Source organism: Geospiza fortis, unplaced genomic scaffold (assembly GCF_000277835.1).
Source record: "Geospiza fortis unplaced genomic scaffold, GeoFor_1.0 scaffold85, whole genome shotgun sequence".
Taxonomy (NCBI): Eukaryota; Metazoa; Chordata; class Aves; order Passeriformes; family Thraupidae; genus Geospiza; species Geospiza fortis.
This window is the reverse complement of record NW_005054358.1, coordinates 394,095-414,095: the sequence shown is the minus strand read 5'-3', so window position 1 is coordinate 414,095 and position 20,001 is coordinate 394,095. Positions and strand designations below refer to the sequence as shown.

At 44.6% G+C, this 20,001-nt stretch overlaps 1 protein-coding gene across 1 annotated transcript in view; it reads left to right on the top strand.

Annotated features, from left to right (window-relative positions):
* Positions 1–20,001, top strand: part of RABL6 (RAB, member RAS oncogene family like 6) — a 45,290-nt gene that overhangs the window by 2,220 nt on the left and 23,069 nt on the right. The window contains exons 3-8 of the mRNA XM_031059225.1: positions 2,928–2,975; positions 8,799–8,851; positions 9,916–10,007; positions 10,863–11,003; positions 12,040–12,145; positions 16,499–16,602. Coding sequence (XP_030915085.1) covers positions 2,928–2,975; positions 8,799–8,851; positions 9,916–10,007; positions 10,863–11,003; positions 12,040–12,145; positions 16,499–16,602 — 544 coding nt within the window. The remainder of the gene's footprint in view (positions 1–2,927; positions 2,976–8,798; positions 8,852–9,915; positions 10,008–10,862; positions 11,004–12,039; positions 12,146–16,498; positions 16,603–20,001) is intronic.

Sequence of the window (20,001 nt, the reverse complement as noted above, 5' to 3'; positions counted from 1 at the left end):
ACCTGAGGCTAGCTTTGCTGTATGCTGAGACCCACAGGTGTATAGGTTATTTCTAGGGCCCACTTCTAACCTAGGTGTGCTGTTTCTGTAGAGCTCCCCAGCCAGAGCTGGCAGCAGATGCTGATGGACTTTTCTCAAGGTTAAGTGTTGCTGACCTTGTAAAACTGCTTGCAAAGCTGTACCTGAAACTGTGCCTTTCATTTGTGTTTCTTTTACGCACTGTAAAAGAAACACACTGTTTCTTTTACACATTGTAAAACACTGTACTATTGTCTTAGTAATAATTTCCAATAATTTAGAACATTTTCCATTGACTTTCTTAAGATGCATTTCAAAAAGTGACCCCCATTTAAAAGACATTGTGAAGTCTGTTTCCTGCTGTGAGAAGTTTCCATCCAAGATTGGTGATATGGGCCCTCAGAGTACTTGGTTCAGGTCTAAATCCTGCCCTGTTGGCCATGTTAATCTGTAGGGGAAAAATAAAGTTTGTTTTTCCTATGTTCATGCTCTCAGGCTACCTTGAATAAACATTATGAGGTAGTTGATGGCAAATATTTACAGAGGTTAATTAAATCGCTAACAAATATTGAAGGATTCCTACATTGCCTGGTCTTAGAAGAATTCAATTTTAGATGCAAAATGTAGGACCTTCAGAAATTTTGTACTGTAGGAATTAATAAAGATAGCAGAATCTGAGTTACTTCTTATTCAGAATTAACAAAGTTGCTTTTCTGTGCCACTTGTAATGGGTATTTGTAATTTTTGTGTCCAAGTAAGGAGTTACCATTCCTGACCCTAAGGAACACTTTTTTGAATTATGCTGGTCACCAAGTTTTTCTCTGTTTGGCAGCCTGAGAAAGGGAGTTTGAAATAAAAATTGACAAACAGTTGTACTCAGATCCTTCAAAGGCCTGAGGGATGGGAATGGGGGCTGGCAGAGTTGCTTTGCACTGTAGGATCTGTGATCCAGAGCACAGGAAGTGAATCCAGTCATTGAATGAGGGTAAAAAATGTCTGAGGGCCTGTGAATTCCTGGTGATGAACCCACCTACAATGTGTTCTTAGTTTTAAATGAGCTTTCTTGCAATTGGAGCCTTTTCGTGTCTCCATCATTTTGTTAGAAAGCAGTGCTCAGTGTGCCACTGGCCAGGGAGTATCTGGTTAAATAGCAGCTCAGGACAGATCTTTGCAGTTCTTTGATCCCTGGTTTGTGCTAATCCATATCCTAACTGGGGGCGTGTTTGGCTCCTGAGAAGGAGGTGGAGAGCTCAGGAGCAAAGTGCTAGTGCTAGGCCCCCCCGTCAGTCCAGGGGCTCCGTTCTCTGAGCTGTTAGTCCTGATGTACTGCTTCACATGGCCCTTCTGGAAAGAACAGTCAGCCTCCTGGGGTCCTACTCAGCCCATGCAAAACTTCGGGAAAGCAAATATCTCTTACCCTTTTGCAGCAAGCCTTGATTGTGGAAAGGCACTGCAATTGCCTTGCCAACTGCAGGGCAGGAATCAGGGGCAGGCCTCCAGTAGCTGTTCTGTGTCCCAGCACCTGCAGGGGCGCAGGGAGAGCTCCTGCAGTGCGCGTGCCTGGGAGGAGGAGCTGGCTTGCCTGGGTGCCAGGTGAGCGATTCACAGGTTGGACTTTAGCCTACCTGGTTTGATTATCTGTAGAAATATTCAGGGACTGAGTTAATTAGTGGGGTGTAGTTGTTTGAGCAGAAGTTTTTGTGCTGTGTACCACCATGTGCTTTCAGTCGTGCAAGACACTGCCTGGGCTGACCCAGGGGAGTTCTCCTGTTTATCCAGTGCCTCCTGCCCACCTGGCACATAGGAAGTTAAGCAGGAATTACTGTGAGGAAAACAGAGGCTGATTTTGCTTCATGCATAAATGTGAAAAGGGTCTTTCTCCAGAAGCAAAAGATCAAAGTTTTCCTTTATTCATAATCTGTCTGTACAATATTTTGAAACATTTCATTAAGCCAAGAGTGAGTGCTGTGTAGAAAATGCTTCCTGGTTTGATAATGACGCTTAGATAAACTCTCATGCCATCCTATGATGTTATTTTATACTCTGAGGGATTGTCCTTCTATTCCAGCTTTATGTTCAGAGCTGCTCTAAGTACAAGCTTTTGCTTCAAAGCCTGTAACATTTCCAAAAAGCAGCTGTTTCTTGGGACATCTTCCTGAAAATCAGACTGCTTATTTGGATTCCATGGAAACATTGATCCAGAGCTACTCAGCCTTCAGGCCACCTGAACGTGAATTGGCTGCCTGTGGGTACCAGCAATAACTGGAGTTAGAATTCTGCATCTCTTGCTTCAGATTTTAGCAACTCAAATAGATGTTGCTGGTTATAATTTATTGATGTTGCAGCTCTAGGAAGCAAAATTGCAAGTGAGACCTTATTTTTCACAAAATATACCTGGAAATGTGCAGAGAGAATGGGTTTCTGTAGCTGCAGGACTGTCTGCACTGGCTGTCATGTTTACGTGGAAATGCCGTGATTGATCTTTCTTAAATGTGTATATTCCTTTTGTCAGTTGTATGCCTTGTTTATAAACCAGACTTTATCCTCAAAATTAGATTTTTATATTTTTAGAAAGGTTTTGTAAACCTCTGTACATTATGAAAAGAGTCTACGCAAAGTATTTACAACATGCTTCAAACCTGACATGAACCAGCAAGGAAATCCAACCATCACTTATGGGACTAAGAGTGTTTATGAAGTTCTTTAGACAGCATGGTTTTGGTGAACAGCTTGCATCTTCAACAGCTCATTGCCTTCTTGTGGTTGGGTTTTTTTCTTGCATATAATGTGCTTTTATTTTGACATTCCTATGCTTTGACGTTCCTCCATGTTGGCTTTGGGTTGGGCTCTCTGAGTGTTGGGTGTTTTACTGAAACCTTCTAACCCTTTGTGTTCTGTTGTGCTTCCAGCCACTGACGATATTGTGAAAGTTGAAGTCTGGGATGTAGTGGACAAAGGTAAGATTTATAACTTTCTTTCTAGTGGAGATCCATTGTTCTTTCTCAGTTTTAATAAAAAACTTACATGGAATTCAGAAATACCTGCTTGCTTCTGCTTTTAAAAAAACCTGTATTTATTATATCACTTCCTGAAAGAATAAGGAAGGGAGAGGTGAGTCCCCTATGCTAGAACCCATTATCTGGAATCTGAACTTCAGATCAAACCCAGTGTTTAGGAGCAGTTGTTCCACATGCTTATGACGGATGAAGTGCCTGCTGCTCTGTGTATTCCAATTCTCTTGAGCTTCAGAATAACCTTCACCTTCTCTCCTTTATAATTTTCTTTAATGTTTAGACAGGTTTTGAGTTCTTTGTTCTGGTTATAGAAGTTCCTGTTGAGCTGTTTTTGTGAAGGTATTATATTGTTAAATTGGTAAAACTGTAGCTCCAGTGGATAATGTCTGCAGGGGGGAAGGATGAAAGAGAAGCCAATTACTTAAATTCACTAGGACAGAAAATGCAATATGTGCATTCCAAAACATTTTCTAAATGCTTAGCCAGGGAAAATGTTATGATATATAAATACATTATTCATTAGTTTTCAATTTTTGTCAGAGTATAAACTTTTGTTTTATAAAGAGCAAAACCAAACCCCAAAACGTCTGTGAAGACACAGTCTGGATGCAGTGCAAACGGGATGCGGTGGGGTCTGTTCTTGGAAGGGGTTGGGGTTGAGACGTAAATCTCCACAACCCATTCTGTAGCCCCAAATGCAGATGTTGTTTGGCTTCTAAGAGGCATTTAGTACCAGCCAGGCTCCTGGTTTAGTGTGTGAGTATGGTCAGGAAAGCAGCTGCACATGTGAGCAGCTCTTGCTCTGTGAGTGATGCTTCTTGTTTGGTGTCTGTCAGATTTGTTGGCCACAGTCATCGAAACTCAAGCTTTGATGGTTTGTCTGGTGCTGCCTTTCCTGCAGCCTTGGCTGGAATCTGTGCTCTCAGGTGTTCCTCAGCAGAGTGGCATCTCAGAGGCACCACCAGTGCAACTTACGCTTGTGTTACACCAAAAACTAAAATAGGGAGTGGGAAAAGGAGAAATGTCATTTTTCATGTCAGCTGAACTGTATTCAAAATAGGGAAAAAAGAAAGACAATTAGCAGTAGGACCTCTAGTTCAGATGCCTAATGGAGCCTTCAGGATCATCTTGAGTCAGGAGCTCTAAATGAAAATCCTGAGCACTTTATCTTTTTAGTGTTTTAAGGTCCAGTTTTCACAGGGTAGACAAAACCTTGCTTAGGCCAGAGTTACTGCTGAAGTCAGTCTGATTAGTTCGGCTTTCAGATTGTGGGATAACAAGTGGAGGGCTGGAATCTGAGGAAAACATCTGTGTTCTCGCTGCCTTGCAGCTTTGGTATGAATAGAGAGACATTTAATTTGGGAATCATGTGGTTCCAGCACTTATTTCTGTGAATAGCTTCTCTGAGCAGAGTCATCTTCTCAACTAGAGACTTGTTTTTTTGGTGAAGGGGACGGGATGTGCTATGAACAGATGTTGATAACAGCTCTTCTGGTCCTGCTTTGATTTCTGACAGCAGAGCTTATGTTGGAAATCTTAATGGAATCTCTTCCCTTCACTTCATATTCTCTTGAAATAAAACTCACTCTATTAAAATCCGTACTTATGGACCACAGATATGTATTTTTTTGCAATCAGTTGTGCTCAATCAGTGCAATGTAAAAATCAATCATTATGAAGTTAATGAAATCAAGTCTTTTACTATTGCCATAGCACTGTGGATTCCTGATAAGCCTAGCTTTAGGAAAATGTTCATATTAAGCAGTAAGAGCTTGCTCATATCTAACTTTCATCCTAATGTTATGACATTTTTGTTTTCCTTCTGTATGCTTAGGACAAAAAATCCTCCTGCGTGATGCTTTGGGTGAGAGCCACACTGGACTGTAGACTTGCAGTAGTAAAGTATCCAGTGCTGCTGTAGCATAGTGCTGACAAGACTTGATCCTCCTTTTTTTTCCCTTGCCTACCAAATCCTGGCTCATGTGCATATTTAGAGTTGGGCAGAACACTGCATTTGTCAGGCTGGATTTGAAACTGTCAAAAATGCATGTTCTGAACACGCATTTCAACATTAAGTTTTCCAGGCTGAAATTCTTTTGCCAGCATTTCCCTGTTTCATTTTCAGAGGAAATTAGGAGACCTCTGTTTAAATGATGGGGGAAACTGTGTTTGAAAGCCCTGATGTGGATTGTAGCTTAACTAACTAACAGGAGCATCCATGAACTGCAGTTTTCAGCTTCAGTTGTGTAAATCAGCTTTGGGCTCTTGCCTGCTGAGCAGTGCTGCTGTTCTGCAGTTATAGGGGGCTGGGGGAATTGCAGGAGTTGCACCCTGAAAACTTGGTGTGCATTTCTGGGCTGAAGTTAATGGTGATTTTCCTGAGTGGTGTTTCTCCTGGTGCTCCCTAGAAGTGTCCTCCCTGTCCTTGCTGGTTCAGCAATGTGGGTTTTCCCTCCAGAATCTACTGGGATGCAGACGGCAGCTCTGCTGGCCCTGCATGGATGGTGACTTAGCTTGGTATTGGTTATTTAGCTTCCAGATGATAATTTGGAGATGTGGAGAGGTTTGTTGTGAAAGCTTAAAAGCTGTGATGTTGGTTAGTATGGTGAGGCAGTGGGGAATGGCAGCTGTCAGACTGTACTGCTCCTCTTGGCTTGTTCTTGACAATTTGGGATTCTTTTTTAAATGTGCAGACTCCCTGGAGTCCAGACTTCCTTGCTGCCTGCTGCATTCTCCTTGGGCCTGCTCAGGGAGCTGGGATCATGTCTGGAAAGCTGCCATTTGTTAAAATTTTCCCAAGATAAGCTTGCCTCCAGCCATGGATTGTATTGGATTTTGTGTGGCGTGTGTAGTAAATATCTCCTTTGCTGCTCTTGGAACTGACAGAGCACAGGAAAGATCTTTCTTAGCAGAAGTCACAATCCTGACTCATCTTTCTGTCTTTGCAGCAAGTTGTGTAACTGCTGCAGGTCATAAAGCTATAACAGATCCTGAATTCAGAGAAGCTGCTTGAATGCAGGGAATTCAGGAACAGTTGTAAATTCCTGTCTTGTCATTTCTGCCACTTTGGTTCCCACATATTTCCTGATACATGACTGAAGGCATCAAATAATATTTTTCTTCTGTTGCCCACAAGGTAGACAAACGCTTTCCCTTGAATTGAAGATTCCTTTCCTCCTTGCTGCACCTTCACCCTTCTGCCTCCCAGACATGTCCTACAACAAGAATTCATATTTCTATTATTTTCAGATGTTGCAAGTTAGATAACACAAGGGATGCACGTATTCCAGATGCGTATTTTAGACTGGTGAAGGGTAGCAGCCCCCTTGCATGGTGGACAGCATTTGTTGGCAAGTTGTACTGAATCCTTCTATCCTGCAGCAAAACTGGTGGTACATACTGCTGCAGAGACTCAAGTGGCGATCGCAACCCCATTGTCCAGTAGGAGCTGTTCTGCAGACTCCTGGGCACGGTTGCCAAGTGTATTTAGTGCCAGAGCTGCTCTACGCCTGTAAATGAAGAGCAGCCATTGTTCTAGGGAGGGGACCTGAGCCATAGCAGCATGCACACCCGCGTTTTCTAATTGAAACTCCTCCATTACACATCCGTACAACCTCAAAATCTGGATCTCATGCATACAGTGACACAATTGTCACTGTGCCCTTGCTTTACAGGCTGAATTACATCTTGTTACTGCATAGATCTTATCTTTGTCTGGTTCATCCTGCAGTTTGGGTTCCAAAAATAGAGGCTGTGCCTGAATCTGTACACACATGCGCTTTTCAGCTCTCTGACTCCTTTGAGGTGACCTCCTTTGCAGCACGGATGAGCAGTGTGTGAGAATATTACTCATTCCTCTGGATACACACAGAAAACCATGAGCATGGAGAGGTGTGTGGGTTCTATATTCTGTCTCAAAGCATTTACTGCAAATGTGCCCAGGTTAGACAGACACCTTGATTTCTCAGGATGGGAGGAATGATGGAGAGTATTTGTGGTTGCTTGGGCTTCTCTTTTTAATACCTAGAAATGTAGGTCATGCCAAGCATAATTCAGCAGTGACTGCAGAAATAGTGATGTTTGGATATTCAGAGAAGCCACACAAATGTCACTCACTTGAAATTAATTGAATTGAAATGGGAAAAGACATGCATTGCCTAGACATCCCACACCTTCGGCTGCATGGAGAAGAATCAGAGCCCATACCTGGATCCCTCAGGGAAACACATTGCCCAAATGAAGAGGGATCAGGATTAATATTTCTGCTGCTTTCAGATGTCAACATTAAGCTGACATGAGTGGGGCAAACATTTTGCAGGGATGCACAGAAGCACCCCCAGAATCACCTGCTATAACATGCAGCATTAAAGCTTTTCTGAATAACTGTATTTTCTTATTATTTATCCCTGTGCTGTGTGCAGGAAAAACAAACCCTGTTTCACATGCAGCATCTGGCAGAACCTTGAATTCCACGTGTGATTCAGCAGAGTTAAGAGCTAGTGGAAGCTATTTTGATCCTCAGTGAGTCTTTTACAGAGTCAGTGGGAGGGTTTTTTCAGGTGCATCTGAGCTGCCCACACCTTCTGTTATCAGCGACACAGGAAATTTCTGGAAGTGATGAGAAGCAATTCCAAGACTGTGCCAAGTATAATTTAGTTAACTCTTCATTATTTAGACTAGGAAAAGACACAACAAACTTACTTCAGAAGTACCGTTCTTAAATGCTGTCAGTAACATCTGGGAGGTACTTGGTATCTGTCAAACATAACTCCTGATCTTGCAGGGTTTTTCTTTGTGTGGTGCTTATCATTGATAAAATTCTGGGAACTCAGAACATTCAGTTTAAACAAGAAGCCAAAATTTTTTCATGGTGTGTACACACTAAACCTCTTGGTGGTAGGTGACAGAAGATGTTGAGATTCCTGGCAATCCTTAGAGCCAAGTGTCTACACCAGAAAATCATGCCAGGTGATGGCCGCTCTGTTAATCGTAGCTACAGATAGACCTCTCTGCTGAGACTCCAGGCTTTAAGATTTGGAAACACAGTTAGTGTGCAATTGACTTGACACAAAGTTTCCAGGGAGGCTGAAGTTTTAAAAACACAGTTTCTGGGGTGCTGAGTTGAATGCTAGTGGTGCTTTAAAATGTCAGAAAATGCTTCCGTAAGATGTAAGGAAAGAGAGAAGCCTCAGGGGCTGCCCTTTAGCTGCCTTAGAGGAAGCAGATGGGTTGAGATTCTTGCAGGTGGGACCGTGGCTGTGGGACTGCAGGGCAGATCTCTAGAGTGGTTTTCTAGTGTCTTCTAGAAACGTTGGGCACATTGCTTCTTGCACTTTTCTGGGAGCCTAATCAGAGTTGTACCTGCTACCTGGCTTATGTTTGTGTGCTTTGGTGGTGCTTCTGGAGGATTTATTTTCTGCGCCTTCACTGGTGATGGCCAGACCTGACCTCTGGCTCTGGCCTTTGGAGCACATATAGGCTGTCTCTCCATCTTCACAATTCCTTTCCCACAGTTTATTTGATTTCTCTTGGATTTCTTCTTGGATAAGTTCTGTCTTTGGATTGCTTTACTGCTCATTTTTTAATAGACTAGCTGGGATTCTTCAGCAAGGCATGCCTATCCCACCCCTCCTCATCCCCCAGGCTTACAGTAGAAGTAGGATTTGCTTTGAGGTTGTGTTCTAACTGCTGTGCACCTGTCCAGACTCATCTTCCAGTTCTATGCCCAATGTAATGCTTTTTATATGTTTTACTATTCCTTTTAAGGAAAATGCAAAAAACGAGGAGATGGTTTGAAACTGGAGAATGACCCTCAGGAGGTGAGTCACCTAGAATTCAGAGGTCTGAGGCCTCTTGTCCACCTTTGGTCCATGAGGAGCAAGTTCTATATTTGTTCCTGCCCTAAGGCCTTCCTGGCAGGTGGGTGAGGGACAGTGGGTGATGCCGATCGTTGCTCTGTGTATTTCAGCCCTACTCCTGCCCTCGCTGCAACTTCCCTGCTGTTTTCCATTCTGTCACTGGGAATGACTGTGCCCCAGATGTTTGCTCAGCAGCTTTGTACCTGTCTTCCTGTGGGCAGAGGCAGAAATTCCTTTTGTCAGGGCCTTCTTGTAGGGCCTGAAGAAATGACTTGATGCCCTGCTCTGGCCGCTCCTTGGAGCTGGGCTGTTGCACTCTCACTGGTGCCCATCTGCTCGGGCTCAGATGAGGAGAATTTTCCTCAAAATATTCTCCCATGGGAAAAGCCTTTATGAGAACAGTTACCACAGCTACTTATTCCTTTGCAAATGTGGGTGCATTTTCCACTCCTGGGAAAGGAAGGAGTGAGAATTATTCCAGGGGCACCAAATTCCAGTAGGAGCCATGGAGACTGAGCTGGGACCGTGGAGACCAAGCTGAGACCAGTACTATGTGGGCTTAGCAGCATGCAGAGTCCAAATGATGAAAAGCCACTTGGATACTAATCCTGTCAGCCATCCATGGGAGAAACTGCCCCCTGCTTTTGGACACAGCAGCATTAAGAGTAGAGCCAATATCTGAGTCAGAAAAAAGATGGAATGGGAGCTGTGTCCTCTGTCCTCCACTCTGTGGTTTGTATGGACTTCTCTTGTCAACACAGGACTTGGGAGCACAGGGGAAAGGACAGGGGTGGGTTTTAGCATGTGCTGTCAGAGACCATCAGGTGCTTCACATCCTGTTCCTATGGGAAGTGGAAGCTGGGAACCACCAAGTATCTTATTTCAATGATAATGGTGTGAAATCCACAGGTACTCCTCACAGTGGTTGTCACTTTAGAAAGTTTGCTCAGTCAGTACTGTATCCATTGTGTTCTATATCAGCCTGAATCCAGTTATTTACTGTTTCTTTGCCTTTATTTCCTCAGGCAGAATCGGAAATGGCTTTGGATGCAGAGTTCCTGGATGTCTATAAGAACTGCAATGGTGTAGTGATGATGTTTGATATAACCAAGCAGTGGTAAGAGACCTTTACTGGCACCATGTGATTCTCCCTTGTTCAGGCAAAACAAATGACTTCCAGATTTCCAGATTCCCAGTGTAATTCGAAAGCTGGTAACCTGCCTAATGAGTTGGAGCAAGCTTGTATCCTTTAAAATAAAAGCTTTATCTTGTGACATGGCTTTTAATACATTCCTCTCCTGGGCTTGTTCCAAACAAGCAGTGTCCCAGTGGGTTGTGTGCTGCAATTGCTGATATGCTGCTGGCTGAGACTTGATAATTAGTGCTATCACAGGTGCAAAGTGCATGTTGCAAACCCCTGCTCACCAGAACGCAAGGGAAAGAAGGATGCTAGAAATTCCCAAGAAACTGGAATTAGTAAGGATTATTTAGAGGCCCCAGGCTGCATTAATCTACAGAAGTAATGAACTGTTGGTTTTACACATCTGAGGAGAGTAAGAGAGATAAGGAATCCAGAGTGGAAAGAGGAGGGGGTTAGAGCTCCTGCTTTATATTTAGGCTGGTGTTGTTCAGGTTTGGTGTGGATCAGTGAACCTGTGGACAGCTGAAGGGAGGGAATGTTTTCTTTCTGCCAACCCCACAGTTTTGCAGGACTGAGATTGCTGTAAGAGATGTGGAGGTTCTGGTGAAAGTGAATTATTGAGCTTTTGAAGTTGGTTTTGAATAAAGAATCGTGCAAACACATTGAGGGTTAATGTGTTTCTCTGATGGGATAAAGAAGTCACAGACTTGGAAGGATTTTGGAAAAAAAATTCCTGTGGTTTTTTTTCTTTGTGATTTGTGCATGAAACTGCTAACAGAAGGATGTTCCCACTTGTCTGCTCTCTCATCTGCTCTCTCCCCTCTGATGAAGGACATTTAACTATATTCTGAGGGAGCTTCCTAAAGTGCCGACCCACGTTCCAGTGTGTGTGCTTGGGAATTACCGGGACATGGGGGAGCACCGGGTCATCCTGCCCAGCGATGTGCGAGACCTCATTGACAACCTGAAGAGGTGAGTGGTCAGGGCAGCAGGGCTCAGCTGCTCCCTGCCATCCCCCGTCAGGGACCACGTCCCTGCCGTGTTTCACATCCATGTCACGTGTGCCCTCTGTCCTGCTGCCTGCCTTGGGCTCCCAGAGCTCCCCGTGTCTCACAAGCAGCAGCTGCTGACACATGGGCCCTTTGATCTGGAGCAGATTGTTTGCCATGCTCCTGGAAACAGCATGAGACAGCATGTGCCCGGCAGCATGTGCCTTTCAGAAGTGCTGTTCCCAACAAGTCATCTTCTTTCTGGATAGTCCTCCTGTGAGAGAGTGCTCTCCCCATAGCACAGCTGTTCTTTGATACAAGTGATTGAGCTACACGAGAGCCAGCCAGTGCAGCTGTGTCCTTGTTCTGCCTCTGAGCATCCCCCATGCAGCACTTGCAGGGCACGGCCAAGTCAGATGTCCCTCACCAGCCAGACAAGCATTTCCCTTAAGCAGAGATCTGAGGTGCTCTGTTATGTGGTACAAAATAGTATTTGTTGATCAAGATTCAGTAGATGGTACCTTTGTATGTAATTTTATGTTTTCAAGGTATTTTTTCATTTTCCTCATTTCTTATTTGTTTATGCACGTGTCAGGCAGAAAGAAATGGTATCAGTTTTAAGACTTTATCCATTATGAAATAATTTCTTTACGAAATAATTTGTCAATATTATTTTTGTCCCTCCAACTGTGGTTTTTAAAACAAAAACCTTTACTGTGAAATGAACAACTTGTAAAGCTGTGAATCCCCAGTTTAGGAAACCAACATCCCAGTGTCCTGACAGAGTATTTCTTAGCCTGGCAGGCACATGACACCATCACACACCAACAGCCACCTTCTGCCACCCTTCAGTGTAAATTTTGGTTGTACACAAAATAATGAGTCCAAGCAGAATGATGCCCTGGGCAACATTTGAGGGTGGGGGCTGGCTTGTGGGGTGGCTCCTGGTGTGTAAGTCAGTCCTGTGCAGGCTCTGCAGGTTGTGCTGGATACAGTGTTTTCCTCTCTGCTCGGCACAGGCCTCCCGGCTCCTCCTATTTCCGCTATGCCGAGTCTTCCATGAAGAACAGCTTTGGCCTCAAGTACTTGCACAAGTTCTTCAACATCCCCTTCTTGCAGCTGCAGGTAAGGCAGGGATGTTATCCTGATGTGCTGCATGTGTGGGACAGGTTGGATTTGCTTCCTTTCTAAGGCAGGAATTTGGTATTTGGGGTTTCATTTGCTGTTAAAGGATCCTGAGTAGATTCTTCTTTTCATTAGAGTTAGTATAACAAAATTATGTCAGAACATTAGTGCCTGTGAGTGATTTAAACATGTCTCTGGTTGCAAGAGGCCAGCTGTGCTGAGTTCCCAATGCTGACCTCTGGAGAAAGGCTCCATTTTCACTGGCATGAAAATGGCATCCAGTGGTGCAGTTACCAAGTCAAAAATGTAAAATACACACATCTGTTAAATTTTGAATTTCAATTCTGTTCAGTTAAAACTCAGATGAGAAGAGATTTGGCCATTATCTGAGTAGTTCAGGAACCTCTGTTTGCTGAAAGTCTTAGCCTTAATGGTAAAGGGCATTAGATATGAGATCCATGTGCTTGCATCCTGTTCACATGGATCCAGTCTCATATTTCCTTCATATCTGAGGATTCTTGGGAGGCCTGAGGGAAGGGCAAAGTCTCCAAAGGGTGGGATTCTCATCTGTGGGCATTTAGAAGATGGGCTTTTGGGGTGATCCTACGGGGGTCCTTTGGGATGAGTAGCTTATGCTTTTTGTGGGCACATATGATGTTGTGTTACTGTTTTCTATTTGATGGGGAAAACCCAGGCAGTAGATCTTTATTGTCTTTTACCAGTAATTGAAGTGTATGTGTGTATTTTTATATAAATAATCCCCAGTGAAATGCTAGTTCAGAAGGAGCTGAGGTATATTAGTGGATGTTACCAAGTCCTCAGGCTGCAGAGCAGAAAGAACCAGGATAAGAGAATTGAATGTATAAAAGCTCAGTGAAACAAGTCAAACAATTTTTTGAGGGGGAGGTTGTAGAAATATGAGCCGTAAATCCAACCTGCTGTTCAGTGGAGAAGGTTGAAATTTGCCAGCATGTTGCTGGTGAAATGTTTGCGTTTATGACACTGCGCATTTGAAGGCTTTTGGTTGCCTCCACCCAGTTTTTGGGGCTTTACTTGATGTCAAACTTTACCTAAGATGGGCTGCATTGGTTTCTCCAGCACCCCTTGCACTTGTGCCACAGGTTTATGGGCAGTGCCTCATGCTGTTCCACAGTAGCTGCCTGGGGCACTTCACTGCTCCCAGACACTCACTGGCAACCTTGTGTTGGAGTGCACAGGGACCGGGGCTGGCCCTGTTCAACATCCAGTGCAGCATGAGCTGAAATCTGTAGGAAAATCACATCTAGACTTAATTCCTGAAGGTTCTTCTTGTATCTTCAGAGATCCTTGCCAGTACCAGGCTCCAGAAGGGAGTTTTTCTCCTTGGAGTAGAGCAGGATTAAAGGAGAGGGATGCTGCCTCGTATGAAATGCACATAGGATTCAGTCAGCCTCAGGCATTTCTGTGCCTCTCAGCCTGCCCTCCACAGCTTTGCAGGGCAGAGTGGTCCAGCTGTATCTGAGGTCCCAGGCTGTCTCTCAGCAGGGTTGGGGTCAGTGTGTGGTTTTCAATGGCACATTCCTGTGCTCATTTTATAGTCACACATCTTCCCTGGCGAAAGCAAGGGCTGAAATCCATACCCCCCAGTTCAGAGCTCATTCTCTTTGTCAGCCTGAGCTCTTCAATTATTTATCAGTTCCTTTCCAGGGGCAGGATTGGCAAATCCGAGGATGCAGTTCAGCTGTAGGTATATCTGGAAACCCACAAATGGCATCAGGTCACCCAGGCCTCCAGATGCTGTGCTGGAAGGAGACAGGATTCTGCAGACAGCTGAGATTGCCTTTTCCCAGGAAACCCTTGCAAGTGCCTTTCAGCTAAAGCACTGGTCTCTAGCACATTATTTATTCCCTTCTTTTGGGTCATTGCAAAAAATAAGCTGTTTCTTTAATATTTTAATAACCAGCATGGTAAAATAGAATATATTTTTTTAAGTGTTTGGAAGTTTATTAGTAGTGATGAATTTGTACAAAATTGGTTAGGGGTCTATCTTTATTAAGTATTAAGTATTAAGATATATTGTGATCTGTGAAAATGGAAATAAATAAAACTGGGGTATGTCTCAGTGCCAAAGTGTAAGGCAAGGCACACCACTTGTTTAATAGACAAGTCTAATTAAAGTCATTATCGAAGAGTCTAAGGTAAGCACAGGAGAGCAGTAGCCCTTCTGTCTTTGTTTGTTCAGCTAATTTGCTCAGCATGTATGTCACCTGTCTTAGGAAACTGGGGACAAAGAAGCAGCAGACTTGCCCTTTTTTGTCTCATTTTTGCTTATACTGCATGAATAATATGAAATTATGATATCTAATGCTTCTGAGTTCTTGATTTTCTTGAATTCTGAAATCTAGAATTTGAATTCTCGAGTCCTCATTAGTACTTCTGATGAGGGTAACAACTTTAAATATGAATAGCATATTTTGCTAAATCTTTCTTGTCCGTAAATGACAATAAAGGAATTTGCTTTAAGTAACAACTTCGTAATTCCATGCATACATGTTAATTAAAGTCAAGTTTCCATCTGCAGAGAGCACTTGAATATGATGAATAAAAATTACTCAGCAAAGAAAAGAGAGATTGCTCCAAGCTCTTAACTCAATGGCAAAGGTAGACATGAAGACTCTAAATGCCTTGGAAGCAGTGAATGATCACAGAAGCACTTACATTTCAAGAAGGGCTGTGTCTTCCAGTAAATTAGGGTTATCAACTGTGATGAGTCACCTGGTCTTACAGTACAAAATAAAAATTACTTAAACTTTTTTGCTGATTTCAGTCATAGTAGAATCTGACATGGAGGGCTCAGGCTGTGTTGTGATTGCTCTCCAGAGCACAGCACTTGGTGTGGTTTGTGTGAGCCAGATGAGTTAATTGCTCTTCAAACCTGTGCAGTGGCTTGATAGCTTCAAAGTTGTCACATCTATGAAACCATAATGCCAGCAGCACGTGCATGTAGAGACTGAACATCATTACTTCATGCAAATGTTTGTCTTTTCAGATGGATATTATTCTGGGAATTATGTAATAGATTTCCTTTTGGGCTTTTAATTTGATGGGATCTTTCTACAGTGAGTTCAAGTGTTGTCAGACAGGGAATTAAGAATTCATCATGGTTATTGATGCTAGCCTTCAAAAATATTTGTCAGAGCAAAGCTGAAATGTACTTGGAGGATAAGGCAGTTATCAAAGCAAAAATCTTGGCAGTTTGGAGGAAGCCTGGGGTTTCTCTTGTATGTCCTCCTGCCCAGGCAGGGATGCAGCCTGTGGCACCACAGACCTGCTGTCACAGGAACTGTGCCGGGCTGGGAGTCACCAGCCCAACTCAGCACAAGCTGGCCCTGCTCCTGTGCCACCCAGTGCATAGGCAGTGGTTGAGGGAGGATTGATGCCCTCAGGCACAAACACATGGCTTTTGACTCCAAAATTTGGGAGGTGAGCTGATGGGCAGGGCCAGTGCCCGGCTGTATGCCAGCCAGCTGTGCCTGAGCAGAGTGGATGGGGCTGTGGGGCAGCATTTGCACCACTGACAGCTCTAGTCTTGTCCGGGGGATCCAGAATGATGTTTCTGCAGGAGTGGATGCTGTGTCAGCCCTGCAGGGCCACAGCCCTTGAGGGAGCTGGCTGTGCCTGTGGGTATCGATCTCTCCTTGCTGTCGTCTGGATGTCGGGAAGAGGGAGCCCTTCCCCTCTGCTGAGGTTTTTGTTTGAGTTCTGTGGGAAATGTGGGAAAGGAAGGACTGAGTGGGGCAGTCCTGGATTACATTAGTGCAACCAACTGACTTTATTGCCCATTGAAAATGGGCTAGGGTGTCTGTCCCCCATCTGTGGAACAACAGCTGGAGGCAGAGGGGCAGGGACTTCCGAAATGTCACTGAGTTGATAGGTTATGCTCCCTCATCTACCCCAACAGCAAAAAAAAATTATTGTGAGGCTTTGCATTCAGCTGGATCCTGCTCCCAGAGGGGCTGATCTAGCACAGAGAAAATCAAAAGGCCTGAGTGAACGAGTTGCACAACTGATATCTGCAGGGGCTGAATCCCTTCTCCAAGTGTAACTGGTGCTGTGGTGTCTGAAATAACACATTATTGATTTATGGCTGAGAATAGCTGACAGAACAAGGTGCTTCTTACACACAGACTTTATGGATTATCTGCTTTTTATTTACTTTCCCTTTGTGCTCTGTATTTAAATGGACACCATGATGAGGGCCAGGGCTCCTGTTGCGCATGGTGTTGTGGTAGAGTGGTGACACAGGATCTTAGCGCACAGAGATCTGTTACAGTGACCCTTCTGCTCAGACCCAGCTTGTTTTCCTTTCCTCAGAGGGAGACGTTGCTAAGGCAGCTGGAGACAAATCAGCTGGATATTGATGCAACTCTGGAGGAGCTGTCAGTGCAGCAAGAGACTGAAGACCAAAACTACGAACTGTATGTCACTGGGCTGTCTTTTCTGCTAACTAACTGCTGCTTTGGGTGTGGCATGAGTGTTGGGCAGCCCCAGCTGTGGCATGTGGCCAGGTTGAAGGGTCTAGCGAGTAACATTTAGGGATCCTTTGGATAAAATGTTGCTTTTGAATGTCATCACCTGAGGAAAAGCATGCACCTGGGGATCCCTGTGAAAGGTCTGGTTCCTACAGGCACGTGACTGGGGAGGGGAGGGCAGGTGGGGCTGAGCAGCACACCTGGGGCCAGCACATGCTGAAGTAGATAAAGTGCTGGAAGGGGATATTTTCCATCTCTCAGCTGCTCAGCACACAAGTTGGTTCCTCTCCTGGCTGTTGCACTCCTATGTATTTTGTGTCTTATGACAGCAGAAAGTAATAGCAACAACACTGCTGTCTTTTGTTCCCTTTGAGCACTTCTGAACTCTTTGGTGTATTTCTGTGTCTATTCTGCACCCTGGCTGCTTGTAATGGTGTTTGCCAGCTTTAGCCCCATAAAGCCAATGCACCTGTAGCACACTGAACAGGAATCCATGTTCTGTAAATTCCCATGACAAGGCCTTTATTGCAGTGGTGTGCAAGCCAGAAAAGTCAGCCTCTGAATGTATTGAAAAAAGATTATTTACAGGCAGCTTTTGTTTGGAAATTGGAATCAATGATTATGAAATATTCATGCACAGGCTTTTGGACAAGCATTTTTCAGACCAAGTTTCAAGTTCTATAACCTTGTTCAGCATGTTTTCCTTGGAGGGCATTGAAATACCCCAATTCACACAAAGAATGCTGTTTCCAGAGCATTCACCTCATTCTTCTCCTGAGGGACTAGTTAGTCACCTCATGCCTTCAGCACTTCTGTAGATGTCCCTACTCAAAGGACTGGGCTGTGTGGGCTGTGCTGTCAGATGGTTTTTGTTTGTACTTCTTCAGTAATGGGAGGATACTTAATAGAATCAGGAGTTGGCAGAGCTGTTTCAAATTCACAGCACAAGATCTTTCTGTTTTGTCACCTCTTGCTCTTCCAGCAGCTTTAGTGTGTGCTGGGTGTCCATATGTGTCACTTCAGCTCACAAATCCAGCAGAAAAACAGGTTGGATGGGGCTAGGAGCAGCAGTGAAAGGTGTCCCTGCCTGGGGCAGGGGCATGGAATAAGGTGAGCTTTAAGGTCCCATCCAACCCAAACTAGTGTGAGACTCTGTGACTGTGAAATCTATCTTTGCCATATCTACCTCAGGGTTAGTCTGTGTTGGGCTGGCTCTGAGAAGAGATCTTAGATCTTAAAGGCAGCAGCAGCAGTGTGGTAGTGCTGGAGGGGTGGCCAGACCTCCTGGTTCCAGCAACAAGTATTAGATTGGATCATCCCACCCAGTGTGGCCACACTGCCCTGCTGGGAGGCTGATGGCACTGTCAGACTGCAGATTAACTTAACATGGCCTCAGAAATATCAGAGCCTGACAAAGGAAGAGTTGATGAAATATTAAAAGCAAGACTTTTCTCTAGGATTCTGGTTTAGCAAATGAAGTGACATCCTTATGCAGCTGGCCAGCTCCTGCATGTTCGTATCCGTACTGAAGCCAAAGTTCTTCACTCTCAGAAAATAACACTTCTTTAGAGAAAGGGCTTTAAAATGCCCCTGGATGCTTCCTGGCTAGAGGCACAGATCCCAAAAGAAAAGCATCAGGGAGTGTCATGTGTCAGTACTTTGATCACACTGACTAAAGAGAGCTATTTTAGGGTTTTTAAGGTTTTTCTCTGTAAGCCAGGTAGAAACAGAGAGTCTGTTTGTTTAAATGGCACCTCTGTGGGACAGATGAGCTGCAAAGGGGTTACTTCAGCCCTGGAGTTGAAAGGTATGCACTTCTTACACTCAGTTTTTATCCCTGCAGGAGGTTTCCAAGTATGAGTTTTATAGCCAAAGACCTAATTTAAAGAAATGCTCACATTCATATGTCAGAGAACCCAAGTTTGGGTAAAGCCTCAACCCAACCTTAGTAAACAGTTTGGGCTAGGAAACAGAGTACATGTGGACACAACAGTGTGTGATGGGAATCAGAGCTTGCAGCAGTGAGGCAGGTCTGCAGTGCTCATTATTAGGGCTTGGGAAGGTCCTTGCAACCATGCTTGTCAGATGCCTGTCATTTTGGGATTACCAGGTGTCCTGGTTTGAAAAGACAGGTGCCTGCTAAGGAAGAGGCAGGAGCCTCCCTTGAAATGGAAAATGCAAACCCACTCCCTCTGAATTATTATAATTTTGAAATTATGGGGCTCTCAGGCAAAGATACGGGAGTAGGAGTAACAGTTCTTTATTAGGAAAAAAATTTAAAAATAAAAATGCAGCAGTACAAAACAACACTGCCAGAGTCAGAACATGCCCTGCCCCCTGTGTGTCAGGGGGTGGCACAGCCCCATCCCATGGGGGCTCAGCCCTCCTGCAGTGCCAGCTGTGCTGCTGCTGGAGCAGGGATCCTGCACAAGGGGGGAGTTTTCCTCTGCAGCTCCAGGGCTGCTGCAGATGGGCCTGGGCTCCCTCTGGCAATGCAGGGCAGCAGAAAGCTGCTCCTCTGGCAATGCAGTGGGCAAAGGCTGCTGTGCTGCTCCAGGCTCAGATTGGATCCAGGTAGGAATGCTTGGCTCCTCCCCTGGGCAGAGCATCTCCCCATGGGATGCTGGAATTTGATCAGCCATGCAGGGACACTCAGTGGCCATGGACAGAATATATTTTCCAGAGGGAGGATTGGTTGTGGAAGAGATGAAGAAGACTCCCCCACCTGGTTTTAACAGGTGGCCCAATTAAGAGAAGATAACTGCCCCACACCAGCAGATGGCAATAGAATACATACCCAGATCTTGCATTTTCCAAACTAAGACACCAGGTTTAATATGTTACATCAGTGAATGTCCAAGTGAGCACCTGGTACATTGTCTGCTCCCACTGGCTCTGTTGTGTACAGCATGTGTGTTGGTGCAGTGTGACTTGGTGACCCTTGACAGATCACAGAACTGTGGAAAAACCCTCTGAGATCGTCAAGTCCAGCTGTTAACCAAGCACTGCCAAAGCCACCACCCAGCCAGGTCCGCAAGGGCCACATCCACATTTTTCGAACACTCCAGGGATGATAGCTCCACCACTATCAGGGCAGTCTGTTCCAAAGTCTGGCTGCCCTTTTTGTGAAGAAAGTTTCCCTAATATCCAACCTGAACCTTCTCTGGTGCAACTTGAGGCCTCTTTTGCTTTTTCCTTTTTATTGCTTGGTAGAGGAGCCCAACCCTCACCTGTCATACCTCCTGTAACGAGGTCTTTATGTTATTTCAGACAGCACTGGGAGTTCTGCTATGGGTCACCCAAATTGCACAGTAAGGGGAGATGACCACAGGGATTTGGGGCCAC